The sequence below is a fragment of the Haliaeetus leucocephalus genome, unplaced genomic scaffold, assembly GCF_000737465.1.
Source record: "Haliaeetus leucocephalus isolate CR32 unplaced genomic scaffold, Haliaeetus_leucocephalus-4.0 Scaffold536, whole genome shotgun sequence".
Lineage (NCBI taxonomy): Eukaryota > Metazoa > Chordata > Aves > Accipitriformes > Accipitridae > Haliaeetus > Haliaeetus leucocephalus.
The window spans coordinates 7,829,294-7,855,117 of NW_010972972.1; the positions used below are offsets into that span (position 1 = coordinate 7,829,294).

Below are 25,824 nucleotides of genomic sequence, written 5' to 3' on the forward strand. Positions count from 1 at the left end.
CTCTGGGAAGGAGATCCCTTAAAAGGGTCACATGCACTGGTGGCAGGTGGAAGGGCTTGAGACACCCCAAAGGATCTCCTTTCCCCCCACCAGCCACGGATGGGCAAGCAGAAAGTGGGCACTGCCTTCTCCTCCCACTCCAGCTTCACCTGGGATGGGTTGCCCCTCACTATCAGGAAGCAGGTTCAGCCATCTCCATCCCCGCAGGCAGCACAGGCAGGCCAGCAGGCTGCTGTGGCTGCGCCTGCTGAGCAGTGCATCCCTGCCCTGGGAACATTCCTCCCCAGCCCTGCGACCCCCTGTGGAGAAGGGGCCAGTGGGGATGGCTCAGCGTCCTGCTGCACCCAGGCTGCTGTGTGGCTTGGGCAAGTGCCAAGTGGCTGGGGAAGGGCAGGGTCTGCAATCTGCAGCACCCCGGCACAGCAGGGCAGAGAGCACCCATCTGCTCCCAGCCTCTCTCAGAGCACAGAGTACCATGAAGCACCATCCTGCCAGGCGCTGATCTGAGACACCATGAGCAGTACAAGGAGCCATCGCCCTGGGGTGCTGGCACTAGGATCAGCAGTCCATAGGGCATCAAAAACAGCACTGAGTCTGCCAGACCGCAGGGAGTGACAGGAGGCAACGGCCCCAAAGGACACGGGAACCCACAGCCCATGGGGGCCCCAGGCCAGGCAAGGTGCTGGGAGAGCAGGATTAGCACCCACGCAGAGCAGCCATGGGCTTGGCCCCACTCCTGACCCCATGGCTGTGGGGTGGGGCGGAGGAGTCCATGGGCCCAGGTCTAAATCCTGAGCTCGGCCTCCTCGGGGGGCTCCAGCGAGTGCTCGGCACTGATAGCGGAGGCAGAAGGCCCCTGTGAGATTCCAAAGGGCGAGACCACAGGGGAGCGGGCAGCCAGCGGGGACAGCGAGGGGGAGAAGCTGGGCGACATGGCAGAGGACGAGATGGAGCCCTCATGGCTGATGGGCGAGCGGCGCAGGGAGGATGGGTGTGGGAAGGTCCTGCCTGGCGGCGGCTTGGGGGGCACAGACTTGGCACCCGGGTGGGCCACTGAGGTGATGAGGGGTGGGGGGTCGATGCGGGGCTTGGGCTCTGCCTTGGGCTTGGTCGGGAAGGGCTTGCGCAGGGAGCTCTCATCCTTGAGGCGGGCAATCTCTGTGAAGACACTGGCCAGCGGCTGGAACTGGGGGCACCAGTTCAGCAGGTAATCCCAGTTGTAGCTGCCACGGAGCTCCTCGTCGCTGGCCACGATGGCAGTGAGCGAGCCCTCCACAGAGGGCTTGCCATCCTCCGGGAAGGCATAGTCCTGAGGCTGTGAGGAGACGCTGAGGCCACAGCGCACGCCGAGGAAGGCGCTGCCTCCTCCATCCTCGCGGTACAGTTGCGGGGGCGGCCCTGGCAGCAGCAGCCCGGAGCCCTTCTTGCTCTTGAACCACTGGGCACTCTCCAGGGCAGCTGGCTCGCAGGAGATGTCAGAGAGCTGGTCGGCATCTTGCTGGATGCCAGAGTCAGGGCCACGGGCAGAGATGTGCTCCTGCATGGAGGCCGTGATGCTGGCCACGCGAGGGTACTCGTTGATCATCCGGATCTCATCGTCCTCAGCAGCTTCGGCGGAGCCTCGGCCGCTGGAGTGTGAGGGGTCCAGCGAGCCGCCCCGCGTGTAAGGCCCTGCCGGCTCACCCCCGTACCCCGGTAGGGCCTGGTGGTAAATGTGCTCACCCCCGGGAAGCGCCGGCTCCTCGCGGCCAAGCTTCTGCAGGGAGCCACTCTGCATGCGGCCCAGTGGGCTGTCCCCCTCTGGCTTCTCACGGCCCCGGCGGTGACGAGAGCGGACCAGCGCCAGCACAATGGCCACAGCAGCCAGCACCACCACAACCCCCAGTGAGGCAGCCACGGCCACCAGCAGCAGGTTGAGATCTGGAGCGAGGCCAAAGGAGGTGTGGGTGACGTCGATGGTGACCTGTGCAGAGGCCGAACGGGAGGTGGGCAGGGGGCTGCGCGCCTGCACCTCCAGGCTCATCTCGCGTGGCTCTCGCTTGGCACGCCCGGCCCCAGCCTGGGGCTGGCTGTCCACACGCAGGTAGATGGTACCTGTGGTTTGGTTGATGGCAAAGTACGGCGAGGGCTTTGCCAGGGAGTACAGTATGACGCCGTCGGCCCCCTCATCCTCGTCTGTTGCCAGCACCCGCCCGATGCTCTGCCCTTTGTGGGCGCCCTCAGGGACCTCGAAGTTGAAGGAGGGACTCAGGAATATGGGATCATATTCATCCTCCCCTGTCACCAGCACCCGCACGGTCACCGTGGCAGAGGCGTTGCCAGCATCAGTGGCCCTGACTAGGAGTTGGAAGGCTTTGGTTCGTTCATAGTCAAACGTAAGTTGGGAGCGCAGCTCCCCAGAGCTGCTGTTGATGGCAAAGGCATCCCGGCCCTCTGCCATGCCGGGCTCACCCACTGGCTGCTCCAGCACTGTGTACCGCAGTTCCCCGAAGACACCGGTGTCTGCGTCAACGGCACGCAGCGTGGTGACCAGTGTGCCAGGAGGCAGGTTCTCCCGCATGCTGGCACTCAGCACCTCCACCGGGAAGTACGGCTTGTTATCATTGACGTCTTTCACCTCGATGGCTACAGGTACCAGTGCAAAGTGTCCACCTGGCACGTCCGTGGCCTGCACCACAAGTGCGTGCAGTGCCTGGGCTTCCCGGTCCAGGGGCTGTGCCAGGCACAGGGCTCCCGTGCTCTCATGAAGTTGGAAAAGCCCATGCTGGTCACCTGAACTGATGGTGTAGCGAACATGGCCACGGGGCCCCGAGTCAGCATCGTGCGCCACCACGCGCAGCAGCTCTGTGCCGGGTGGTGCGCTCTCGCTCACCGCTGTGCGGTACTCAGCTCGGGTGAACACAGGTGGGTTGTCGTTGACATCCCGCACGGTGATGAGCACAGGCACTGTGGTGCTGCGCTGCGGCAGGCCCCGGTCCGAGGCTGCCACAGTGAGGTTGTAGACCGGGATGGCCTCAAAGTCCAAGGGCTCCACAAGCACCAAGGCACCCTGAGTGCGGAGATGACCCCCTGCCCAGGCCACCCGGCTCTCCACCTGGAAGGCATTGCCGCCATTGCCACTGACGATGGTGTAGTCGAAGCCAGCATTCTCCCGGGAGAGGTCAGCATCACCTGCCTCTAGCGTCAGCACGGTGGTTCCTGGCCGCAGGTCCTCGGGGACACTGGCATTGTAGCGTGGCACCTGGAAGCTGGGGCTGTGGTCATTCACATCTAGCACCTGGAGCTGCACTGTGGCCCAGGATGAGAGGCTGGGAGAGCCACAGTCACGGGCCTCCACCACCAGGTCCAGGGTGGGCTGGCTGGCATCAAATTCCACCCGCCGGATGGTGAAGAGGGTCCCTGTGAGGGCACAAAGCCAGAGTCAGCATGGGGCCAGCAGCGAGCTGGGAAGGGTGTTAGGGTTATTGGCTGGAGGAACAGGCATCTGGGATGCTGTGGTGGGAGCGCTCGATGGACACACCACCATGTCTGCCTCACTGGCCAACCCAGACTGTGACCTGGTGAGGGGCTGAGCCTGGGCCAGCATGGGGGCACCTCCCTCTGCAGGCACTATCAGAGCAACCCACAAGATGGGCCCCACACAGCAGCCAGCACCACGCACCATTGCTGGGGTCGATGGCGATGTCAGGGCTGGGCACGGCCAGGTGGAAGGTGACATCCCCATTGCTCCCTGAGTCTGGGTCGGTTGCGCTCACGGTGAGAATGATGCTGCCTGCAGGCGTGTGCTCTGGCAACGTCACCTGGAAGAGGAGGAAGCCCCAGTCAGCGCCAGGTCCCCCATGTGGTCTCCCCAGCCAGCCAGCAGGGCTGGGAGAAGTTCTGGGGCTGGTCAGGGCAGTGATAGCCAAGGTGGCCCAGCTCATGGCTGGCACACTGAGGGGGCCCGTCCCACCTGCACAGCACCTAGCCTTGTTAGTGTGACTCCCAACCAGCTTCAGCATTGAGTTCCTGATCCTTTTCTCTACTTTGCTCTGCTACTCTGAGAGATGATACTTTCTCCACAGAAAGTATTTTATACAAATCAAAACAGCTCTTGTCTTTTTGGTGTGCCAAACAGCACATACAGACAGTTCCATTGGTCTGTGCTCTCACAACCTTCAAGCATTTCTGTAGCTTCTCAGCTTCTCACACCTCTGCTCCAGAGATGCAGCACACTGCAAAAGTCAGCTTTCATCCAGTGATCTGCCTATGGTGCCTCAGCACAGGTCTCGCCAGAAACACTTGTCCAGGTTGTGACCCATCTCCTACCACTTCTGGCCTTCCCACTGTTCCCACCTATTCCAGCATGAACCGTCTGCAAGCAGCTGTGCAAGCCCACAGCTGCTGATCCCAGTGCTATGTGCCTGGTTTCAGCCTCCTGTCCATGCCACGGTGACAGCACGACGGGTGTCAGGATGTGGATGGGAGCCCAGGAAGAGAGGGGCCAGGATGGGCTCAGACCCATCCTCAAGGGAATCTCTGTGCCTTGTAAGGCCAGGTGAGCCAGGCAGGAGCAGCAGAGGGGCTTGTGCAGGATGGTCCACACTGCCTGGCACACCTGTGTGCACAGTACCTGATAGAAGCCCTGGCTGAAAGTCGGTGCGTTGTCATTCACATCCTCCACAACGACAGTGAGGTTGGCCTCGGTCTCATGGCGGGTGTCAGAGGCACGCAAGGTGACAGTGTAGTGGCTGCGCTGTTCATAGTCCAGTGGCCCTGTCAGGGCAATGCGTCCCCCATACCGCAGCACACTGAATGTGCCCACGGCATCACCATCCAGCATGAGCGTGTAGGAGAGCGCGGGGCCTGAGTCCACATCATTCCCGGTCAGCTGGGCTATCTGGGTGCCCAGCAGCGTGTCTGTGGAGAGGCAAGGCATGAGCAAGCAGCTCCACCACCTTGGAGAAGACCTGGCTCATGTGGTGGCAGACCAGCTCAGTCCAGAGCCTGAGCACTGGGGACAAGGGGGAGATGCTAGGGGTGAAGGGGAAGGTCTTGGGAGCCAGGCAGGGCAGGTCAAGGCTGGCACAGGCACAGAGCACACAGGCTGAGGACAGAGAGCAGGCAGGGCAGGTGTGTGCAGCCAGAGCCCCTACAGTGTGGGCAGGGTCCAGGGATGAGTTGGGAATTCAGCTGGTTCCCTCAGGACACAGCTGCAGCATAGGGGCTGTACAACCCCCAGCCCCAGGCCATCACATACAGGGCAATGCCGAAGAGCTCAGGGGGAGCTCAGCCAGTGGGTCAGCACAAGCCAGCCCTTTGCAAGGGAACGGACAGGCCTCTATGGGGGCTTCTCCCGACCCACAGGTGTCCATCGCGCCTCAGCTTTTGCCATCAGTGACGCATTACCTCATGGGGCTGAGCTGCACTTACTCTCTGGGACCCGCACCTCCCAGGGAAACGGGATGGTGGGGCTATTGTCATTGATGTCCATCACCACGACGGTCAGCGTGGCAGAGCCCACAAGAGGCGGAGTCCCTCTGTCCATTGCCGTTACCACCAAACTGTGGGCAAGCACAAGGGCACAGCACAAGGTTCACAGATGCGTGGCCATATGTGTGAGGGAGCAATGCATGCATGCACAGCATCTGGAACATGTCAGGGGAGTACTGCATGTGTGCACAGGCTTGGAGTGTGTACATGTGGTAGTGGAACTGTGCACAGCATCTGGAGTGTCTGGGGCAATGGATATGTGCAGAGCATCTGGAATGCATGTGTGGGGCAGTGGATGTGTGTACATCCACAGTATGGTGGGGCAGGGCAGCAGATGGATGCATATTTGAGGTGCGTGTTTGGAGGGCAATGGGTTTGTGTCCAGCACCTGGAACATATGAGCAGGCAGTGAATCTGGGCACAAGTGTTTGGAGCATGTGGTGGGCAGTGTATTCATGCACAGCACTGGCATGAGCACGTGGGACAAAGGATGCATGCATGATTGGAGGCTTTTGCAAGGGGAAGTAGTGGATGCACCCGTAGCATTTTCAGTCTATGCAAGGGGCTGGAGTCTGGAATGTGTGTGGGAGATGATGCAGGCAGAGCATGTTGTGGGGTGCAGGGAGAAAGGCATTTGGAGCAATCTGGGTGTTGGGGAATGCACGGAGCCTCTTTGAGGAATGGTGATGAGTATGTGAACGGAATGAATGCCCTAGGCCTCCCCATGCCTGGCATGAGGGGAGAGAGACATGTAGCCATTGGAGCATATGGGGGAGAGAACATAGCCTGTGTAAGGTGGCAGAAGTTGTTCTTTGCATCTGAACAATGCATGTGTAAAAGGGCAGGGGAAGTCTTAAATTCATTGTGTGTAGTGTTTGCTGTTATCTTATGTAGCTAGACTGGCTGGATGATGTCTAGAGTGTGTGCACATGGTGAGGGGCCCAGAGCACCTGCACTGAATGCAGGAGGGCTTGCAAGAGGGTTCAGGGCGGTGCATAGCACCTGGAGCATGTGTGGCAGGGCAGAAGGGTGCAATGCATGGGAGTGGGAAGGGACTGAGCATATGTGGTCTGGATTAAGCCGGCACGAAAGGGAATGGATGCAACCACTGAAGAGTCCACTGCCCCCCCGCCAATCTTCTCAGATTTGCAGAGGCCAGGCTGAACAGAGCACTGGCTCATCTCACAGCCATCTGTCATGCCTTCAACACCATTTGCTCCCCATATTAACACTAAGCCTAAGTTCCCACTGTTTGGCAAAAACATTTTACAGACAGGGCTGAGACAGCTTTGGGTGGCACGAAGTAGCAGAGTATCCTCCGCAGCCTTGGGGATGCTGCTCCACAGCTATGCCCCCCTCATATCTGAGGCACAAGTTAGTCTGTCTCCACTCACCGGGTCTGGGACCAGATCTCCCTGTCCAGGATGGCAGCAGTAGTGATAGTGCCAGTCTGAGGATCGATGTGGTACAAGCCTGTCATTGGCAGGGACTGATTGATGGCATAAGTCACCTGCCCATTTGCTCCCTGATCCAGATCATCTGCCAGGACCTGCAAAGCCACAGGAGAGATTCAGTAGTGCAGTTGCGGAGCCCTGCAAACCACAAACCTCCAAGACTAGACCTATCCATAGGTGCCAGACCCAGGCCCATGGCACAGGCCCCCAGCCCCTCACCCCAGCAGAGAGGCAGGCCAGGGTTCCAGATGCCCCTGTTTGTGCCTGCAGTGATACCTGGATGACTGGTGAGTCATAGCTCTGTGACTCCCAGATGAACGCCACGTAGTTCTGCAGCTGGAAGCGTGGCAAGTTGTCATTCACATCTTGCAGGTTAAGGTTTATGGCCATAAAGCTGAAGGAAGCTGCTGTCTCTGCCTGGACCACAAGGCGCAGCCGGGGGCTGGCCTCAAAATCCAGGCTGCTGGAGTCCTGAACTGAGATGGCCCCTGGGAGCAGGAAAACAGCAGGATGGGGTGAGTGAAGAACCAGCACATCTATCCCTCATCTTCTCTTTTGTTCCCTTACACTCAGTCCATCCCTCTGCTCATCCATCCATTCTCAAATAGACCAAACAAACACACTGAGCTCTTCTGAGCCCTCTCCAAACTGACAGCCTTCTTAGTCCCAGTGAGCTGCCCTGGGTGATAAATCCTGCACCTTGCGCAGGACAGACAGCTTCTGTTTACATTAAAGCATGCAATAGTCCTCCCATTATCAAGACACCATCTGAGGCATGGCCAGTTTGAAAAAGAACTGCTCCATGTCAAGCCCCATACTGCTCCACAAGCTCCTCAAATTCCAAGCCAAACTCACCGAACTGCATCTGTTAGTCTAGGTCAAATCCTTACAAAGACACTGTAGGAGCTGCCAGCAGTTCTTCTGCGAGGGGTCTGAGGACAGACATCCATTCTTGTCCTCCTAAGCCACTGTGCACCTGGGCTTTTGTAGTGACAAGGTATTGCTGTCCCACACAAGAAGGTGGAGGGCATCCAAAAAGATATACTGACTGGCAGCATTCCTACAGGCATGCATTCAAATGTAATGAGGAAGAACTGCACTCCTGTGGCTGAATTCCTGCCTTGGGGAGTCCTGCGGAGCCTCACTCTCTCTGCAGCCTGTTTCAGCATCTACATGCAACCACCAGGTGAACTGGTCAGGTGATAGGGATGCCGTATCAGGCATCTAGAACAGCTATGTGGCCTTGGACAAACTTAGCTTCTGTGTAAGAGCTCTGCTGCCAGCTTTGCATAATAAAATGAGTTCCAATGCACACAGCTGAAATCAGGCTGTATGTCCGAATGGAAAACACAGAATACAGCTACCAGCATGGTGGCCTGGTTTGGAGAATGGCTGTGTCCTCAGCTCCTGCAACCCAAGGGCTGGGAGCCAGCTGTGCTTCCTTGTCCCTCCAGCACCATTTGGCTGCCAGAGCAGGCCCTGCCTCCAAAGCTGGCTTGGCCCAGAGAAAATAAAAGGAAAGCAGTCAGCAGCAGTCTGCCTTCTGAAGGGTTGTTCCTGCCTGGGACAGAAGCAGCAGAGCCTGAGGTGCCACAGTATGGGGCTGAGTATGCTCCTGTGACATGCCCCGGCTCTGCTCTTGTCCAAAGCAGGCACTTCAGTATGCTCACCAATGCAAAGCTCTGACACACCTCCTGTGGAGATCACCTCTGGTCCTCCCTGGTGAGGACATAAGCCTGGGGATGGCTGAGGACAGTCATGGACTGGTGCCCATGTACTGGCCCATTGTCAAAGCAGAGCTGAAGGACAGGGGCCCAGTGTAGCACTGCTGGGCAGCTGGCACAGGGCAGGAAAGCAGCACTACGCCAGCCTCCCTTGGCCTCCTTCACTGTGGTGCTCCAGCACCCCGTATCTGGTTGCAGCGTACAGCCCCTTGCCCTGGGAGAAAGCAGGGCAGCCCTTACAGACAAACCAGACTCAAGGAGGGACATGTTTTAAGGGAAAAATCCTGTATTCTGGGCACTTTGCCTGAGGGAAATGTTTCCTCATTGAGATGAAGTGGTATTGCCACAGCAACCAAGGTGCAACTGAGGTGCAGCCAGGACATGTCCAGGGTATTCTGAGAACCACTGGCACACACGGCTTGAGCAGAGGCAAGATGAAGGGATGCAAAGGGACAGTGATCACAAGGGGTGGATGTGATTCTGTGACCCCATCAGGCCTTGCTGCTGCACAGCATGGCAGCTTGCCATGCAGACCAGTGTCACAGCCACACATGGTGTAGCAGAGCCCTGCTTATACTACCCAGGACAGCAGGGACACAGGACCTCTCTGCATGACTGACCTCACAGGTCTCAGCCTCCCACAGTGGGGAGCACGGTCCCTGTGTGTAGGGTCTGGCTGCAGACCTGGGTAGAAAAGCACAGAGGAGAAGAGGGGCTCTGTGAGGTCTATTCCAGCTGAGTTGTTGGCACAGGGGTTCAGTTGTAAGCTGGTGCAGTGGTCCTGTGCTGCACCAGGCCTGCTCAGGGGCAGACCACTGGGCAGATCTGAGCAGTTGCTGTTCTCACACAGCCTGGCTCTGAACTGGACAGACAGGACAAGGCATGGTTCTGGCAGCCCCATGAGCAGCCTGGGAGTCACTTGGGCTTGTTTTCACCTGCAGGCTATAATGACAGCCATGTAGGCTTTGGCTGAGAGACCTGGGTACGCATAGGAGCATGGTGACTGCTGGCTCAGAGACCTGGGTGCTGGCTCAGGGACCAGACAGAATTGGCCAGGGTGCCACCCTGTCAGCCCTGCCTTCATGGACATAGCAGCTTTGGCCCAGCTCCATAGCTATCAAATGCTCACTCCTGAATGGCAGCTTCAGACAGACACACTCCTATGGCAGTGTGTGAAGCCTGCTCCTTCACAGGCAGGAGTCCCTGGGACTGAGAGCATGCAGAATAGCCCTGGGCACAACAGCTCTCCACAGTCAAAGACCTCTGTAAGCCTGATTGGGACTTTAGTACACCTGCCCATTGACTCTGGGTTTCAGGAACTGCAGAATACCAACTCCTAAGCTCAGTCTGGGGTTGGGGGTTACTCTGTTTGGGTGCTGGCATGCACCAAGTGACAGAGGAATTGCGGTCAGGCTGTGCACATAGCTTTGTTGCAAGGTGGCATCAGGCTCTGTGGGACAGCCGGGGTGCAGGCAGTCCTGGAGGGGCAGCTCAGCATGGTGCTGGCTGGCTGCCATGATGCAAGGCTGCAGCAGGAAACTTGCAGCTCAGGCTCCTCAGGACTCAGTGGGGCCATCCCCCAGTGGGGGTTCGGACCCCCTTCATGAGAAAATGTGCTGGTCTGGCCTCCCCACAGTGCTCTCAGTGCCCATGCTGTAGCTTGCTTGCAGCAGAAGCACAGTGCAGTGAGTGGCTCGCAGTGACACCAGGGTGCTGAGGAGTCTGTATCGCAGCTGAGGGGATGCGTGGTGACAGTGGGCTGCCATGGACACTGTGATTTCAGATGGGTACTTGTGCATGGCTGAGCATTTCCCACCATGCCCACGGGTTACTTGCAGTGGCCAGTACTTAATCATGGTGCCAACGCATTGCCATACCATGGGTGGCTCACAAGGACCTGCACAGTGGCCATGGGCTGCAGAGGGCACAAGCACAGTGTTAGAAAATCTGTCAGCCTGGGATCCTGTCCCAAACCCAACCATTTAGGAGGCACAAGAGAATGGGGTTTTAACAAGAAGTTCCAGCTTGATGTCTGGGCTCCAAGGACTGACTTTCTCATATCATAGAATAGTTTGAGTTGGAAGGGACCTTTAAAGGTCATCTAGTCCAACCCTCCCGCGCAAGGAGCAGGGACATTTTCAACTAGATCAGGTTGCTCAGAGCCCCATCCAACCTGACCTTGAATGTGTCCAGGGATGGGTCATCCACAACGTCTCTGGGCAACATGCTCCAGTGCCTCACCACCCTCATACTGAAGAATTTCTTCCTTATATCTAATCTAAATCTACCCTCTTTCAGTTTAAAATCATTACTCCTTGTCCTACTACAGGCCCTGCTAAAAAGTCTGTCCTCATCTTTCTTACAAGCCCCCTTTAAGTACTGAAAGGCTGCAATAAGGTCTCCCTGGAGCCTTCTCTTCTCCAGGCTGAACACCCCCCCACTCTCTCAGCCTGTCCTTACAGGAGAGGCGTTCCAGCCCTCTGACTGTTTTCATGGCCCTCCTCTGGACCCACTCCAACCCGTCCATGTCTTTCCTGTGCTGAGGACTCCAGAGCTGGATGCAGTACTCCAGGGGGGGTCTCATGACAGCAGAGTAGAGGGGCAGAATCACCTCCCTCGACCTGCTGGCCACACTTTTTTTGATGCAGCCCAGGATGTGGGTGGCTTTCTGGACTGCAAGCACCCATTGCTGGGTCATGTCCAGCTTTTCATCCACCAATATCCCCAAGTCCTTCTCCACGGGGCTGCTCTCAATCCCTTCATCCCCCAGCCTGTATTGATACCGGGGGTTGTGATATCCCAGTCTCTTCCAAACTACAGGGCAAGCACTAACTTCACAGCGAGGCACCCCTCACCCTACCCTCAGCCAGGCTTTCCCTGATGCCAAGGGATGTGTGGCCCTTCAAAGGCTGCCCTTTCAAGCATGCAGTGCAAACAATGCCAGCTTGCTCAGTGTCACTGGGCAGTCTGCAACCTTCCTCGCTGTTCTGCCTGGGTTATCAGCCACCCACAAGCACCACTGATATGTTCCGCACCTGCTGACTGCTCAAGAAAGAGTGGTGCAGAGGGAGGGCTCCGGGCTCCCTTAGAATCCTCACTGGACAGTGAGTGGTTCCCCATTTATTGTCACCTTTGGGACTGCACAGAGACAACCATGAATCCACAGCAGTGCTGCAGTCACAGCAGCTACATGCACACTAGAGAATAAAGTGCAGCAGTCCAGGTGCCTGGCTCCAAGGCCCCAACATAGGCTGTGTCATTTGGCTGGATTTGCCATCTAAGGCAGGGGCTGCACCCAGATTGCATCTTAGTGATGGTCCTGGACTCTGCTAACTCCTGAACTGGGCCTAGGAGTTTTTGGGGAAAGGTCCAGTTAGGAGGAACCAAAATTGTGCTGGGAGCTGTGCTAAACACCTCTGGACAATGACAGGTTAGTGTCCATGTCCAAATACTAACACTATTTAATTTACTGGTATAGAGGTGTAGGCTGTGTTCCTGTGCCTTCAGGATGGCTCTGAGCCTTGTGATAGCTGAGCAGGCATTGGCAGAGCACAGGTAGCCTCCCACTTGCTGCTTCCCCAGGTGCTCTTGGTGCTGTACCTGAACTGGGCTGGATAAGGAAAGTATTCTTCTCGTTGCCGCTGACGATGCTGTATGTGATGCGCCCAGAAGAGCCCCCCATGTGCATAGCTTGGATGCTTGCCACAGCAGTGCCTGGAAGTGAATGAAATAGTGTGAAGGGACAGCAGAGTCTCGGGGCAGGTGGCAGAGAGCATCAGGGTGGTGTGTTCTCACCATGACCCCTGGAGACCTTCCAGGAGCAACTAGGCACCTGTGACTGCCTACAATGATCTGAACACCCTGAGGCAAACCCATAGGGATTACCACCCTGAACAGCCTGGGCACCAGTCAGACACTGCAGTCCCTTGGGTCTATCCAAAGCATAATGGGACTACCCAAGACCCTGCAGTGCTCCCTGGTTTGAGTTTCCCACAGCTTTGTCAGCCCAGCACCCACTTCCCCTCCTGTCCCATTTCATCCCAGCACTTGCTGGTCACTTTGCCAAGCTGATACCTGGAGCAGCATTTTCTGGCAGGGCCACATCACTGGTGCTCCGGGGGAAGCGCAGCCCCCGGTAGGGCTCTTCCTGCAAATGGATCACCACCACACCAGTAGAGGAGAGTGCCGGTTGCCCCAGGTCTGTGGCCAGGATGAAGAGCGTCCGCTGGCGTTGGCTGAGTGAGCCCAGGGGCTGCAGCAGTTGGATATCCCCTGTGTAGGAGTTGATTGCGAAGGCGGAGTTGGGGGTGGCAAGGCGATACAGGATGGAGGCATTGGCACCTGCATCCCTGTCCTCTGCCCTCATGGTGGCCACGACCTGCTTGAGTGATGTGTGGCGGGACAAGTTGACAGTGAGGGGGCTGTGCAGGAAGGTGGGGGCATGGTCATTGACATCTTGCACCGTGACCATAACACGCACAGCTGCGCTCTTGGGCTCCCATGGTGCTGAGTCCACAGCCTTGGCCAGGAAGCTGTAACTGGGGTGGCGTTCCCGGTCCAGCGCCTGGGCACTTCTGATGTGCCCACTCTGCGGCTCGACCTGGAACATGCCAAGTGACTCATTGCCCAGGTAGTAAGAGACCTGCCCATTGGTGCCCTCATCAGGGTCCTCAGCCACCAGCTGCAGCACCAGGGCACCAACAGGCAAGTCCTCTGGCACCTCCACCACATAGGTGGCTTGAGCAAAACCAGGTGCGTTGTCATTTAAGTCCAACACCCGCACGTTCACTGACATGGTGGCACTGCGTGGAGGGGTGCCGTGGTCTTGCACCACCACTGTGAGGCTGTAGGAAGCAACTTGCTCCCGGTCAAGGGCACGTGCAGTGGAGAGGACACCGGAGACTGGGTCTAGGCTGAAATCCTGCCCAGGGTCTCCATCTGGAAAAGAAGAAAGGGAATAAAAAGACAGCATGACTATAACTGGTACGAGGAAGGACCTGCCCTGTGCTGCCCAGAGAAGACAGCATGAAGTCCATCCCATTGTGGCCCAGCAGCGAGGGTAGAGTGAGCTGTTTTCTGTAAGGGCCCAGTGGGATTGAACCTCCTTGGTCCAGGTCTGTGTGTGTGCGTGTAAGAACTGGCTCCAAGAGCTTACAGGCCAGTGCTGCTGCCACAGGGAGCCCCCAGATAACACATGACATGATAACAGCAGAGAGATCTCACTTAGCAACTTGTAAATTCAACAGGTCAGAGCAGCCAAGAGAGGTATGGAACTAGTCCAAGCCTGGGGAACCAGACAAGACCATGGGGAATGAGGAAGTGCAGCCTGTCCAGATCTTGGGGTGCTCTTTACTGGGGGCAGAGAAACTAGAGGGCTGAGAGGTGGCAGCAGCTACATGTGGTTTGGAGCAGGAGAGAACTGAAGTGGAACAGGAACTGCCACAGCTGATGCTTCCCAGAGCCACCGGCAACCCAGGGTGAACAGCCCTTACCTACTGCCGAGAAAGAAGCTATAGAGCTCCCTGTGCACCTCACCTGCCACGTGGTATTCCAAGCGCCCATTCTCGCCTCCATCAGGATCGGTGGCCCGCAGGGTGTAGAGTGCCACACGGCTTTGATTCTCGGGGACCTCCACAGAGCAGGACTCACTCTCTAGGTATGGTGCATGGTCATTCTCATCCCCTACTGTTATCCGCACAGTTGCCTTGGAGAGGTTGGGGGGAAGGCCACCATCCCGTGCATAGACTGCAGGAACACAGCAAGAGCACTGCAGGCTACCCTGCTGACTGGGAGCTACTATCAAGGCCATCATATGCAAATGCACAATCACAAGGGCAGCCAGGCATGGGATCACTGGCCCTGCATGCTCAAACCACCCAACAACCCTACATGCCCCACAAACCCCCATCACTTCCCATGGCCTGCCCTCCCTGCAATACTGCCCTACCCCAGCAGTGGGGAGCACCCATCTGCCTCCCCTATGCTTCCTACCCCCACACCTGCTGCACCCCTCAGCACAGCCCTACCCATCAGCACGTGTTGCTCCTGCTCCTCACGGTCCAGGGCATGTGTGGTGACAATAAGCCCTGTCTGTGGGTGGATGGAGAACGGTCCCCCAGAGAGACCCCCATAGGACACCTGCCCATTGGCACCTGCAGGGAGGAACATGGTTTAAGGGCAGCCCAGAAGCAACCCCAGAAGCCTCTCATTTGGCTCACAGCCCTGCACCTCCCTCCTCCCAGGCTTTCAACCCAGGGGTCACACAGGCTGCAAGAGAGGATGATCTCACTCCCTGGCAAGTAAAGCATGGGCAGAGATGTGTGGTGGAGGGAGGTCCCAGCCCAGCCCAGCTTGTGGAAGTGAAGATGGGCCAAGGAACCTCCAGGGAACAAAGACCATTGTCTTGGGGAGCAGAGGGAATCATAGTCCTTGTTCTCATCCTCAGCTTCTCCCAGGATTCAGCCCATCTCTCATCTCCAGGCTAGGTCAAGATCCTTCCCTCCATGGTCAGCCAGGCTCTCCAAGCCAGGTGGAAGGGACCAGAGTGCACCCAGTCCCGGGTGCTGCATCTCCGGAAGGGCCCCTGACCAAACTGGGCAGCTCACCCTCGCACTGCATCCTCACCCAGGTCCCGGTCCGTGGCCAGCACCTGCAGCACAGGGCTGCCAGCTGGCAAGTTCTCCATGATGTGTGCTTCATACTCAGGTTTCTCAAAAGTGGGAGCCTCGTCGTTGACATCCAGCACCAGCACGGACAGTAGCTGTGTGGCGGAGCGGCGTGGGAAACCGTGATCCATGGCCACCACGGTCAGGTTGTGCTGCACCACCTCCTCCCGGTTCAGGGCCCGCACAATGGAGAGCGCACCTGCAGGCACAGGGAGAGGGGCGAGCTGGAACTGCACAGCACCAGGGCCGACTGCTCCCAGGACAGAGCTATCACAAGGCTGCAGGCACTGGGGTGAGTCAGGGACAGCCAGGTCTCAAGAGAGACAGCAGTATCATGCCAAGCAGATGCTATGCTTAGGGCTTTCAGCACCCCACAGGTCTCCCTCCTCCGGGTTCCCCAGCCCATGTTCTCCTCCCGTGCACCACACTACATCCCCATGTATCCCTGTGCCCTCCTCAGCCCCCGTGTTCCCAGTGTCCCTGCCGCCCACCCTGCATCCTGCTGGGCCCTCACCAGTGCCGGGGTTAAGGTGGAAGCGGCCATCACTGTTGCCTGCTCGCAAAGAGTAGCTCACACGCCCGTTCTCTCCCAAATCGTTGTCCTGGGCCACCACATGCAGTACCACGAACCCCGTCGGCTGGTCCTCCATGACGCTGACGGCAGCAGGTGAGAGGAACACGGGCACGTTGTCATTCTCATCAGTCACAAACACACGGGCTGTGACAGCTGCTGAGCGGCGCTGGCTGATGTTGCGGGCCTGGTCTGTGGCCTCCACCACCAAGAGGAAGGAGGCAGCAGCCTCCCGGTCAAGGCTTTGGCGAAGGGTCAGCAGCCCCGAGTGGCTGTCAAGCTGGAAGGGAGCCCCAGGGGGCTCCTGGTGCAGCAGGGCGTAGCGCACCTGGCTATTGGGACCCACGCCATCCCCATCCAGCGCCTGGAAGGTGAAGATGGATGAGCCAGCCTGGGCATTCTCGGGCACCACGATGGTAATCGGGTCTTCAGGGAAGGTGGGCGCCTGGTCATTGCAGTCCTGCACGTGGATCTGTACCAGCACCAGTCGGCTGGAGGGATAGCCATGCTGCGTATCCTCAGCACTCACCTGAAGCACATGCCGTGCCCCAGCTTCATAGTCCAACTCCCGGGCAGCGTAAATCTCCCCTGTCACACTGTCAACCACAAAGGTGCCATCCCCACCACCTCCTACCACTGTGTAGGTCAGCTGTCCTCGCGCAGGGGCATCTGGGGGTGCCACCGAGCCAATCACAGACCCCGGCTTGACCCCTTCCAGAGGGTGCAGAGTCAGCACAGTGGCATCAGGCCGTGGCAGCACCCGGGAGGATGGCAGTACCTGTGAGGAGAGGCAGCAGTGAGGGGCATGCACCAGGGTGCTGGGTGACAGGAGGTCCTATCAGGGAGCTGGTGGAGGGGGGGACATGGGGCCCGCAGAGAGCAGGTCTCGGAAGGCAAGGTCTCAGCTCTTGTGGCCTAACAGATGAATAGCAGCCTGAAAAATATACTGGGGATAAGCATGGGTTTGACAGGGTGAAAGACGAGCTTCACCTGGGCAGCTAGGGTAGGTAAGGACAGACAGAGCTGCTGACTGGGTAGAGAAGGCTCAGGGGGATCTTATCAAAGTATATTGATACCTGAAGGGAGGGTGCAAAGAGGACAGAGCCAGGCTCTTCCCAGTGGTGCCCAGTGCCAGGACCAGAGGCCATGGGCACAAGCTGAAACACAGGAGGTTCCCTCTGAACATCAGGAAACACTTTTCACTGTGAGGGTGACTGAGCACTGACACAGATTGCCCAGAGAGGTGGTGGAGTCTCCATGCTTGGAGACAGTCCAAAGCTGTCTGGACATGGTCCCGGGCAACTGACTCTGGGTGGCCCTGCTTGAACAGGGGCGTTGGACAAGATAACCTTCAGAGGTGCCTTCCCGCCTCAACCAGCCTGTGAGTCTGTGGCTGTGTTAGATACTGCAAAGGCAACAGACACCAGCAGAAACAATTCTGCAAAACATAAGTGAGAGTGGGCAAGAAGAGAGGTAACACTCATCCAGATGAGAGGTACAGAGAAGAAAGATGGCTCGGTATGACCCAAAGATAAATAAATACTATCACTACTTTTATTAAAGATACTGAAGTTAATTTGGGGATGAGGTGCACCTGTGGATGGGAGGGAGGATGCATGAAAAGCCATAGTGTTATCTGAAGGGAAAACGTGTTGAAGAACTCAGTGCACTTATGTCAAGGAGCTGGGGAAAAAGAGAATACAGCAGAACTGTCAGCCCAGAGGGGATCAAAACTGGCAACTGTCAAGCACAGAGCTACAGTAGAAGAATGCAAACAAGCACTTCAGGGACAACCAGTCTGCCAGTCTGGCCTCAACACTTTGAAGGCTGTAGAACAACTTTAATGACAAGAACAGTTACAGACATGGCATAAAAAGGAAATGGTATAAAACATATTGTGGAATAGCTAAAGGCAGATGTGCCAGGCTAACACAGTTCTTCTCTCCTCAAGGACAAAGGAAATGCAGTGTATCTAGCTTGCCTGGGTTTTAGCTGGGCTCTGATGCAGCAGCACATGAGAGATCACTCATTTAACCGGGGAAAGGCACAGTATCAGTGTGGCTGTGTGATGGAAAGGACTAAAAAATCGACTGGCTCAAGGAGAGTGATTAGCGGGCCTTTGCAGAGATGGCTCTTGGTGCTGACATTTACTTTTGATAGGTGCAAGGGCAAAAGAAAGCTGAGCGCGTTATGAAATTGCTGATGATGTTAGAAGGCACTGCCAGCACAGAGAAGCAGCAGAACACCAAACAAGGAGAGTCTAATGGCCTTACAAACTGCAAGAACAGGGACAGGAAGATGTGAACTGGTGTACTGTGAAAGTGCCTTGACTGGGAGGGAACGAATTTCTTGCTGTAAAAGGAAGCTCATTACTAGCAACAGAGAAAGGACTTGGCTGTCTAGGTTAATACACCAGACAGTGAGTGCCGAAGTTATAGAGATGTGAAGAACACCCTGCACGTCAGGAACATTGTTTTCAGTAGATGCTGGGAAGAATCAATGTCTCTGTGCAGAGGACCTCTAAGGTCTTCTCTGCAACAGCATAGCTAGGACCGGGTTGGCTGTCTTAAGTCTGGAAAAGACAGAACTGCTTACTATTAATGCTGTTGACCACTTTACAAATGAGAACATGCACAGTGGCAGATGGACCCACCCCTTCCCATCCCAGGTTCTCCACACAGATTTTAGGGCTGGATCAACAGCTGAGCAAGGTGTCCTCAGATGAAGGCAGAGGAAGGCTGCCAAGTAGTTGGATGGTGTCCTCCAAGAAGCAAGCAAGGGGTAGATGGTGCAGGGACAAGAGGAGCTGGGGGTGCTGGATACCTGAATGCGAATGATGGCTGATGTACTGCGAGGCACCGTGCCCCGGTCACTGGCTGTCACAGTGAAGATGTACTCAGCACGATCAGACCGGCGTAGAACTGTGGCAGTCCGCAACTCTCCAGTAGCCATGTGCAGTGTGAAACGCTCTGCCCAGGCTCCTGCAGAAAGAAGGTGAAATGCTACAGGGCAAGGCAGAGAAGAGGGAAGGCAGGGGGCAGGTTGGGATGGAGGAGGGAGCGTGGTGTGGCAGGGCTTGGGCAGTGGGCACCCATCTGCCCCCAAGGGTGATGGCTGCAAGGCAGAGATCAGTCAGTTCTGCAGCTCATACCTATCAGTGAGTAGATGATGGTCCCATTCTCACCCTCGTCGGGGTCCTTGGCTTGCAGGGAGGCGACTAGAAGTCCCGATGGCTTCTCTTCCAGCACCTGCAGCACAGTCCAGGGAGCAGCTGAGTGGCACAGGGCACCCTTCAGACCACCCCCACAAACCTCTGAGCATGGTCGGTACAGGATCTGCACCTTCCTGTACCAGCCCTGCACCTCACCCAAGGCACAGACCCCCCCTGACAAGACCCACAGGCTGCGCCTGAGGCTGGACAACATGGAGAAGTCCGCAGCAAAGCTGGCAAAGGCAGTTTCTGCCTTGCTAGCCCTCCTCCCATTCTGCCCTGTTTAACAACCAGCTTAGCAGGATTGGGGCATGCTGCAGCAGTGAGCTGCATGGTGATGGGAGGATGCTATGTCACCCATGTTACATCCAAAGCCTCTACAACTAGGAAAATCGAGGGCTCCGTGACAGTCCTGGTTCTCTCTGCCCTCAATAGACTCCTTCAGCTGCAAATGCAAGGTGTGAGCACTCACAGATTCAGAGGCCAGTCACCCTGGCAATGGAAGGCGATTTCCTCAGTTCCCACCAGCCAGCCCAGGGAGGTTTGCGATCTCTGGAAATGCAGCTGGCTGTTCTTCCTCGGCTCGGACACCTAGGCTCTTAGGGCTTTTCCCTTCTCTCCTTTGTTCATGGTTAGCATTGCTGACTGCCTGTCTGTAGGCACTGAATACCACCATTTTATGCCAGTGCATCATAGTACCATCAAGACATTAATTATGCACGTGCTCAGCTAACTCCACTTTCTGAGGTGAGTTACCAGCTTCCTGACAGAGACCACATGCAATAGCACTGCATGCAAGCACCCTCCCTGGATAATTATGGAAATGGATGCATCCCCATTATTGCCCCTCACCACCTGTCAGTTTTTGGGAGTATCCTCAGCAAACAACCCATGCCTGCTGGTAGACCTGTCTCTCCTCCAGCACAGACTCCTTGCACCTACCCACACCTCGGTGGTAGAGCAGGTTCCCCACTTGGCACAGACTCTGCAGTCTCTTCCACACCAGAAGACATCAAATTCACATCCTGAGATTAAAGACCTCAAATTCACGTCCTATCAGCACATCCCACAGCACAATTCATCCTCACAGATCCAGCTGTGCTAGGTGATCTCCGTGTGATACCACATTAATGCATTTATGAAAAAGACAAGTGGAATCTGAGCAAGAATTCAAGGAAAGAGGCTGCAAGCTCCCGAGAGGAGGCAAGCGTTAATGCTGTTGCACAGGCTGCTGGCACCATGCTGGTGGTGCGTGGGGAGGGGAGACCAGAGGAGCTGGACTTGTTTAGCCAGGCCAAGCAGTGATGTGAGTGCACTCTGTAAACACTGGGGAAAGGGGAGGGAAATTCCAAGGAGAGAGAAGAGCTATTTAAGCAAAAACACAATATTGGCACAAGAACAAATGAGTATAAAGTGGTCAGAAATTAGTTTAGGCTGGAAATTAAGAGATGGTTTCTAACTACCAGATCAAGGAATCTGCAACAGCATTTCACAGCAGTGATGGAGGCAGAAGACCTTCTAAATATAGCTTGGCTGTTTATGAAAAGGAGTGTCTGCGTGGACACCTCTGAGCAGGGCCATGCTTAGGAGGCCCCTTCCAATTCCTCCTGTGTAACAGGCCGGGGCAGGGCCTGTCCCTCATGCTGTCCCTAATCGCCCTCAACCAGGATATAAGGGGCTCCTGCTTCGCATGTATGGTCACCCTCCTCTTCCACAAGGAATCAAACTCCATCTGAGGAAAGCAGTGACTCATCAGAGGAGTTAAATGAGCAGCATCCATACAGGCTCCATGTACAAATGCCATTTCTGATGCACAAACAGAGGAATAAACAGCAATAGAAGTGGTCTTGCCCCTGCAAAAAACTCAGTCTTAGTAAAATTGCTACCAGGCAGGCTTGTCCAGGTCAGATGTCCACCCTCCAACAAGGCTGTTGCAAATACAAGCTTGGTCCAAAGATCAGAGAGCCATCTCAATCACTGGCATAGCTCTGACAATGGCTGGCAGTGGATATATAGAGAAGATGCAAGAAATAGGGTATGTATGGAATAATCCTCCTGTGAAACCTTCCCAGCTTCCAGCAGTCTGTGGCTAAGTTGCTTCCTGAGCCACAGATCATATTTTTGTTCAACAGCCTTTGATGGATTTTTTTCTTTCCATGAATTCATCTACTTTTGAACCCATGCAACTTTTGGCAATGATTTCACAATTTAATTATGTTCTGCATGAAAAAGTACTGCCTTTGTTTATTTTAAACCTGCTGGCTGGTCATTTCTTATGAAGCTGCCTAGGTCTTGTGTTGTGAAAAAAGCAACTTCTAATTTTCCCATTACTTTCTCTGTGCCATTCACTGCACACCTCTGTTATATTCCTGCAGTTTCTTCCATGCCAAAGAATGTTCAAGTATTTTCTTTCTGCATGGAAACCATTATCTACTGGAGATCACATTAACATCCTTTTCTGAACCTTTTCTAGCACTACTGCTTATTTAGTGGAATGGAGGCCGGGCAGAGAGTGTGTGCAGAATTTGAAATGCAGGGCAATGATGTTTTCTTTCATTCTCTGTTCCTTTTCTAATAAAACTCAGCATTTGATTTGCCTTTTTGACTGCAGCTGATCCCCGAGCTGATGTTTTCACAAAGCATTCACTGCAATGCCCCAACCTCCTCCCTAAACTTAAGTAGCCAATTCAGAGCCCACCACTGTGTAAGTGAAATTCATATTGGTTTTTGCCATGTGTGTCACTTTCCAGTTGGCAACAGTGAATTTCATCTCCCATCTTCTTTCCTAATTGAACAGTAAAACAAGATCCTTCTACAGTTCTTCACAGGGAGCCCTCACCTTTATTACTACACATAGACCAATAACATCAACAATCACCTCTTCTGGAGGGTATACGAAACTGCTAAATAGCAAGGGTACCAGCACCAGTCCTAGGAACCCACCAGCAACATCCCCCCTCTCTGAAAACAGACCACTTCCTCCTTCCCTTTGCTCCTTCTCCCCTCCCCCAGTGACTATTCCCTGGGAGGATCCATTACTACTGTAGTTCCTGTGTGAACACCACCTGATCCTGCCAGTGTGTTACCAATATGCTTGACAAGCTTATCTTGCAACCCTACAGTGGGAGATATCCTCTAGCTGATGCTTAAAGCAAGGTGCTGATACAGAAATCTCCCTCTTCTTTGCCTAATGAACATTGATACGTATACTTCACTGGCCAAGTCTGCAATAAATCACGGAGCTTTGCATTTATCATTCAGTTTTTACTTTTCCCTCCAAGCCTTTCTTCTACACCTAAATCATGGTTAACGTTGGCCTCTTCCTGTGCTTCACCCTTCTCTACCAGTGTTTCTAGCAGGACAGCTTCAAACCAAAGTGCCCAAATATCTGTTTCGTTCAAAACTGTCATAGCATTTACCTGCCTTCAGGACTCTAAATCTGTCCCCGCCTTGCTCTGTCTCCTGAAGGATGCATATGCTTTTGTGGTACCTTTGTAGGAGAAGAAACCTCCCGAGCTCTAGCACGACACTCCCAGCATTTCATGCCCCCAAACACTGGAATCAACTGCAGAGCCTGCTGTGCGAGTGTGTTGCAGGTGTCCCCACACAGGAGACAGGAAAGTCAGCGGACTGCAGACACAGAGTGTGAGCAATGCCATTTTGCAGAGCCTGTTCAGCTGCAGTCTCAGCAATGCCACGGCTGGCTGGTCCCTGGCCTGCAGGAGCGACTCAAAGACCAGAGCCTTGCTCAGAGAGAGGACAAGACTAACTTTGCCTTCCTCTGCCTCCACCAGGCCCTGAGTGATGCCTTCATCCAGGCCAAGCCTTGCCAGACAGTTTTGCAAGCAGAGAGTGCCAGCTGGACATGCAAGAAGAAGGCTGGGCAAGGGATGGCTGCGACCTGGAACAGGAAGGGAAAAAGTAATGAACAGGGGAGGCCTGACTGGAGTTGCAGAGTGTCCCCAGAGTCCTGTGCTGATGGCCACCCAGGTGTGGCATTGACCTGCCAACACAGTCCTGCCTGCTCTGACCTGCCTCTGGTGTGCAGCTCAGGCAGGACCTGCAACAGAGAAAGGTTGCCATCAACGTGATGTGTAAAACCCAACACAGTGCGAGTGGCTTTGAGCACACTGCCTGAAGTGCAGCAATGTGCAGAGCAAGCACATCCTTTCAGTTGCAGGTTCTCCCCGCCCTGTGCAGAAGAGATGAGGACAGGGCCTCAGTTGCCCATCCTGCTCCGTTGCTGCCAGTGCCACTTGGCCAGCTCCAGCAAGCCCTCGCCACATCTGCCACTCCACACGGGCCACAGCAGAGCAGATGCAGCCGGCTGGGGATGGGGGTGGAGGTTGGTCCTCACCCATTTCTGCTGAGCAGCACAGACATAACTCCATCTGCAGCACACTCGGTGACCGCTGCCACCACACAGTGCTGAGAGGGAAAACTGGGCTGGGACCCATAGCAGATTCTGAGAAAACCCTTGCAGGTGCGAAGTCCAGCTGCGCAGTCTTTCTTGACCTCCCAGAAAGCCGAGTGGCTATAGCAAAAGTCCTGAGACCTAGAAGTTAATGGCACCCCATGCCTCCCTGCTCGCAAATGTTTTACCCCTGGCTGTGTGGGTCAGGTTTAGGGCTCCCTTTCACCTTCCCTCCTTGCAGGCACGTATGAGCCAAGAGCGTCTGCCTGCTGGTCAGTCTTATTGGTCTCAGAGCCCTCTGCAGTCCTCACCTGCTCTGTGCACAGGGATGTCTGTATTTCCCAAGGACATGCCCATCTCACCACATCTCAATCAGATTTACCAGACTGCCCTGGCTGCTGCATGGACGCAACTTGTGCCTGCTTACCTCCCACCCTGAAATTCCCCTGGGTGCCCCTGCCTACTCCCTTTCCGCCTGCAGAACCGCCTGCCCTCAAACCCAGCGGCTATCACACCCCTGCCTCACCAGAGCTCCAGCCTGCTGCCCTTACCTGCACAGGCAGCTCCTGACCACTGGCCACATGAAGGAAAGCAGGAGCATTGTCATTCTCATCCAGCACAGTGACATAGATGGTTCCTGTGGCACTGCGGGGTGGTGCTCCCCCATCCTGCACGATCACCAAGAGCTGGTAGCTGGACTGCTGCTCCCGGTCCAGGCTATGCTTGGTGCTGAGCTCCCCTGTGAGGGAGAAGTGGGACACAGCTCAGCCCAAAAACTGCTTTAAAGAAGAGCCTGCGCTCAGGCACATTGCTGGGGAGCCCAGCACCGCAGGGGTAGGAAGATGAATATTCTGTTCCTGCACTGGCCTGGTCCGCATCACTTCTGACCTGCCCTGGGCTCTCTCCCCAGCCAGCCCCAGCCTAGGAAGCCAGGAAGTCTCTCACCTGTCTGTGTGTGGATAAGGAAGTTGGGATCGTGCTGGAGCAAGCGGTAGGTGAGTCGGCTGTTCTGCCCAGCGTCCCGGTCACTTGCCATCACCCTCCCCACACTGCTACCGGGAGCCTGATTCTCAGGAACAGTGAAGAAGTAACGCTCCTCGCTCAGCCGTGGGCTGTTGTCGTTCTCATCTGTGATGCTGATCCGTACAGTGCTGGTGCCTGTTTTCCGGGCTTCCCCTCCTGCACCACTGCCTCCTGCTGAGGCCAGCACTGTGAGAACATACAGGTCTCGTGTCTCCCGGTCCAGTGCACTTTTGACATAGAGCCAACCACTCTCAGGCATGATGCCAAAGCTGGCAGCATCCCCATCTGCACGCAAGTGGTAGGTAAGGGTCATGGATTCTGCATCGTGTGCCAGTGCCCGCACCTGCAGGAAGCGGGTGGAGACAGGCACACCTTCCTGCACCTCTACGCGGTAGGTGAGTGTGTCAAAGATGGGCCCATTGTCGTGCTCGGCTTGCACATGTACCAGCAGCGTGAATGTGGAGCTGAGCTGGGGAACACCATTGTCTCGGGCCACAATGGCCAGCCTGTAGGCTGCGCTGGCTTCATATTGCAGGGCCCCGATCAGTCGCACCGCCCCTGATGAGCGCTCCACACTGAAGGTGCCATCACCTCCTGACAGCAGCTCAAAATTCACCTGACCATTGGCACCGCTGTCACGGTCCTCGGCCTGCAAAGTGTACACTGTAGTCCCAGGTTCTGTGGCCTCTGGCAGCAGAATGGAGTCAGAGGGGGCTGGGAACACTGGCACGTTGTCATTCACATCTGACACAGAGATTTTCACACGTGTGTTGCTATAGGCAGGAGGTGAACCACTTCGGGCCTGGACATCCAGAATGAGGACTGCCTGGGACTCATGATCAAGAGGCAGGCTGGTGCGGAGCTGCCCGGAGGCAGAGTCAATGGAAAAGTAGCCATGAGGATCCCCCGAGGAGATGGAATAAAAGATGTCATCAGCATGACCTGTGGACAAGGAAATGAAGACAGGAAGAATGACTTGTGTACCCAGCTCACCTCCTCAGCCCCCTTACAGACAGCAGCAGGGTTGGACAGTGCTGTCTGCTGCAGACTGCTCAGGAGTTGTACAGTAGCACTGTGTACACATGCATGTATGTGCAGATGCATGTGCACAAGTGTGTGTGTACACATGTGTCTAACCGCATGTGTGAGAGCATGCACCGAGTTGAGTGACAATCGCACGGGTGCACATTCGGATGTGAGTGCCTCTGTGCATGCACGGAACTCCCAGAACAGGGTTATTCTGTGAGGAAGTGTGATACTAGACCTTCAAGATGATGCAGGAACAGAGAA

General features: G+C 55.7%; 1 protein-coding gene across 1 annotated transcript in view; it reads right to left on the reverse strand.

Moving 5' to 3' along the window:
* Positions 1-784: 784 nt before the first annotated feature.
* The window catches only part of DCHS1 (dachsous cadherin-related 1), a 47,214-nt gene continuing 22,174 nt past the window's right edge, over positions 785-25,824 (reverse strand). Inside the window, exons 5-20 of the mRNA XM_010576737.1 lie at positions 24,457-25,476; positions 24,063-24,250; positions 19,038-19,134; positions 18,710-18,867; positions 15,830-16,664; positions 15,275-15,514; positions 14,677-14,802; positions 14,186-14,395; positions 12,725-13,588; positions 12,251-12,364; positions 7,203-7,414; positions 6,867-7,021; positions 5,413-5,543; positions 4,613-4,899; positions 3,662-3,800; positions 785-3,399 (exon numbers count right to left, since the gene is read on the reverse strand). Coding sequence (XP_010575039.1) covers positions 785-3,399; positions 3,662-3,800; positions 4,613-4,899; positions 5,413-5,543; positions 6,867-7,021; positions 7,203-7,414; positions 12,251-12,364; positions 12,725-13,588; positions 14,186-14,395; positions 14,677-14,802; positions 15,275-15,514; positions 15,830-16,664; positions 18,710-18,867; positions 19,038-19,134; positions 24,063-24,250; positions 24,457-25,476 — 7,391 coding nt within the window. The remainder of the gene's footprint in view (positions 3,400-3,661; positions 3,801-4,612; positions 4,900-5,412; positions 5,544-6,866; positions 7,022-7,202; positions 7,415-12,250; positions 12,365-12,724; positions 13,589-14,185; positions 14,396-14,676; positions 14,803-15,274; positions 15,515-15,829; positions 16,665-18,709; positions 18,868-19,037; positions 19,135-24,062; positions 24,251-24,456; positions 25,477-25,824) is intronic.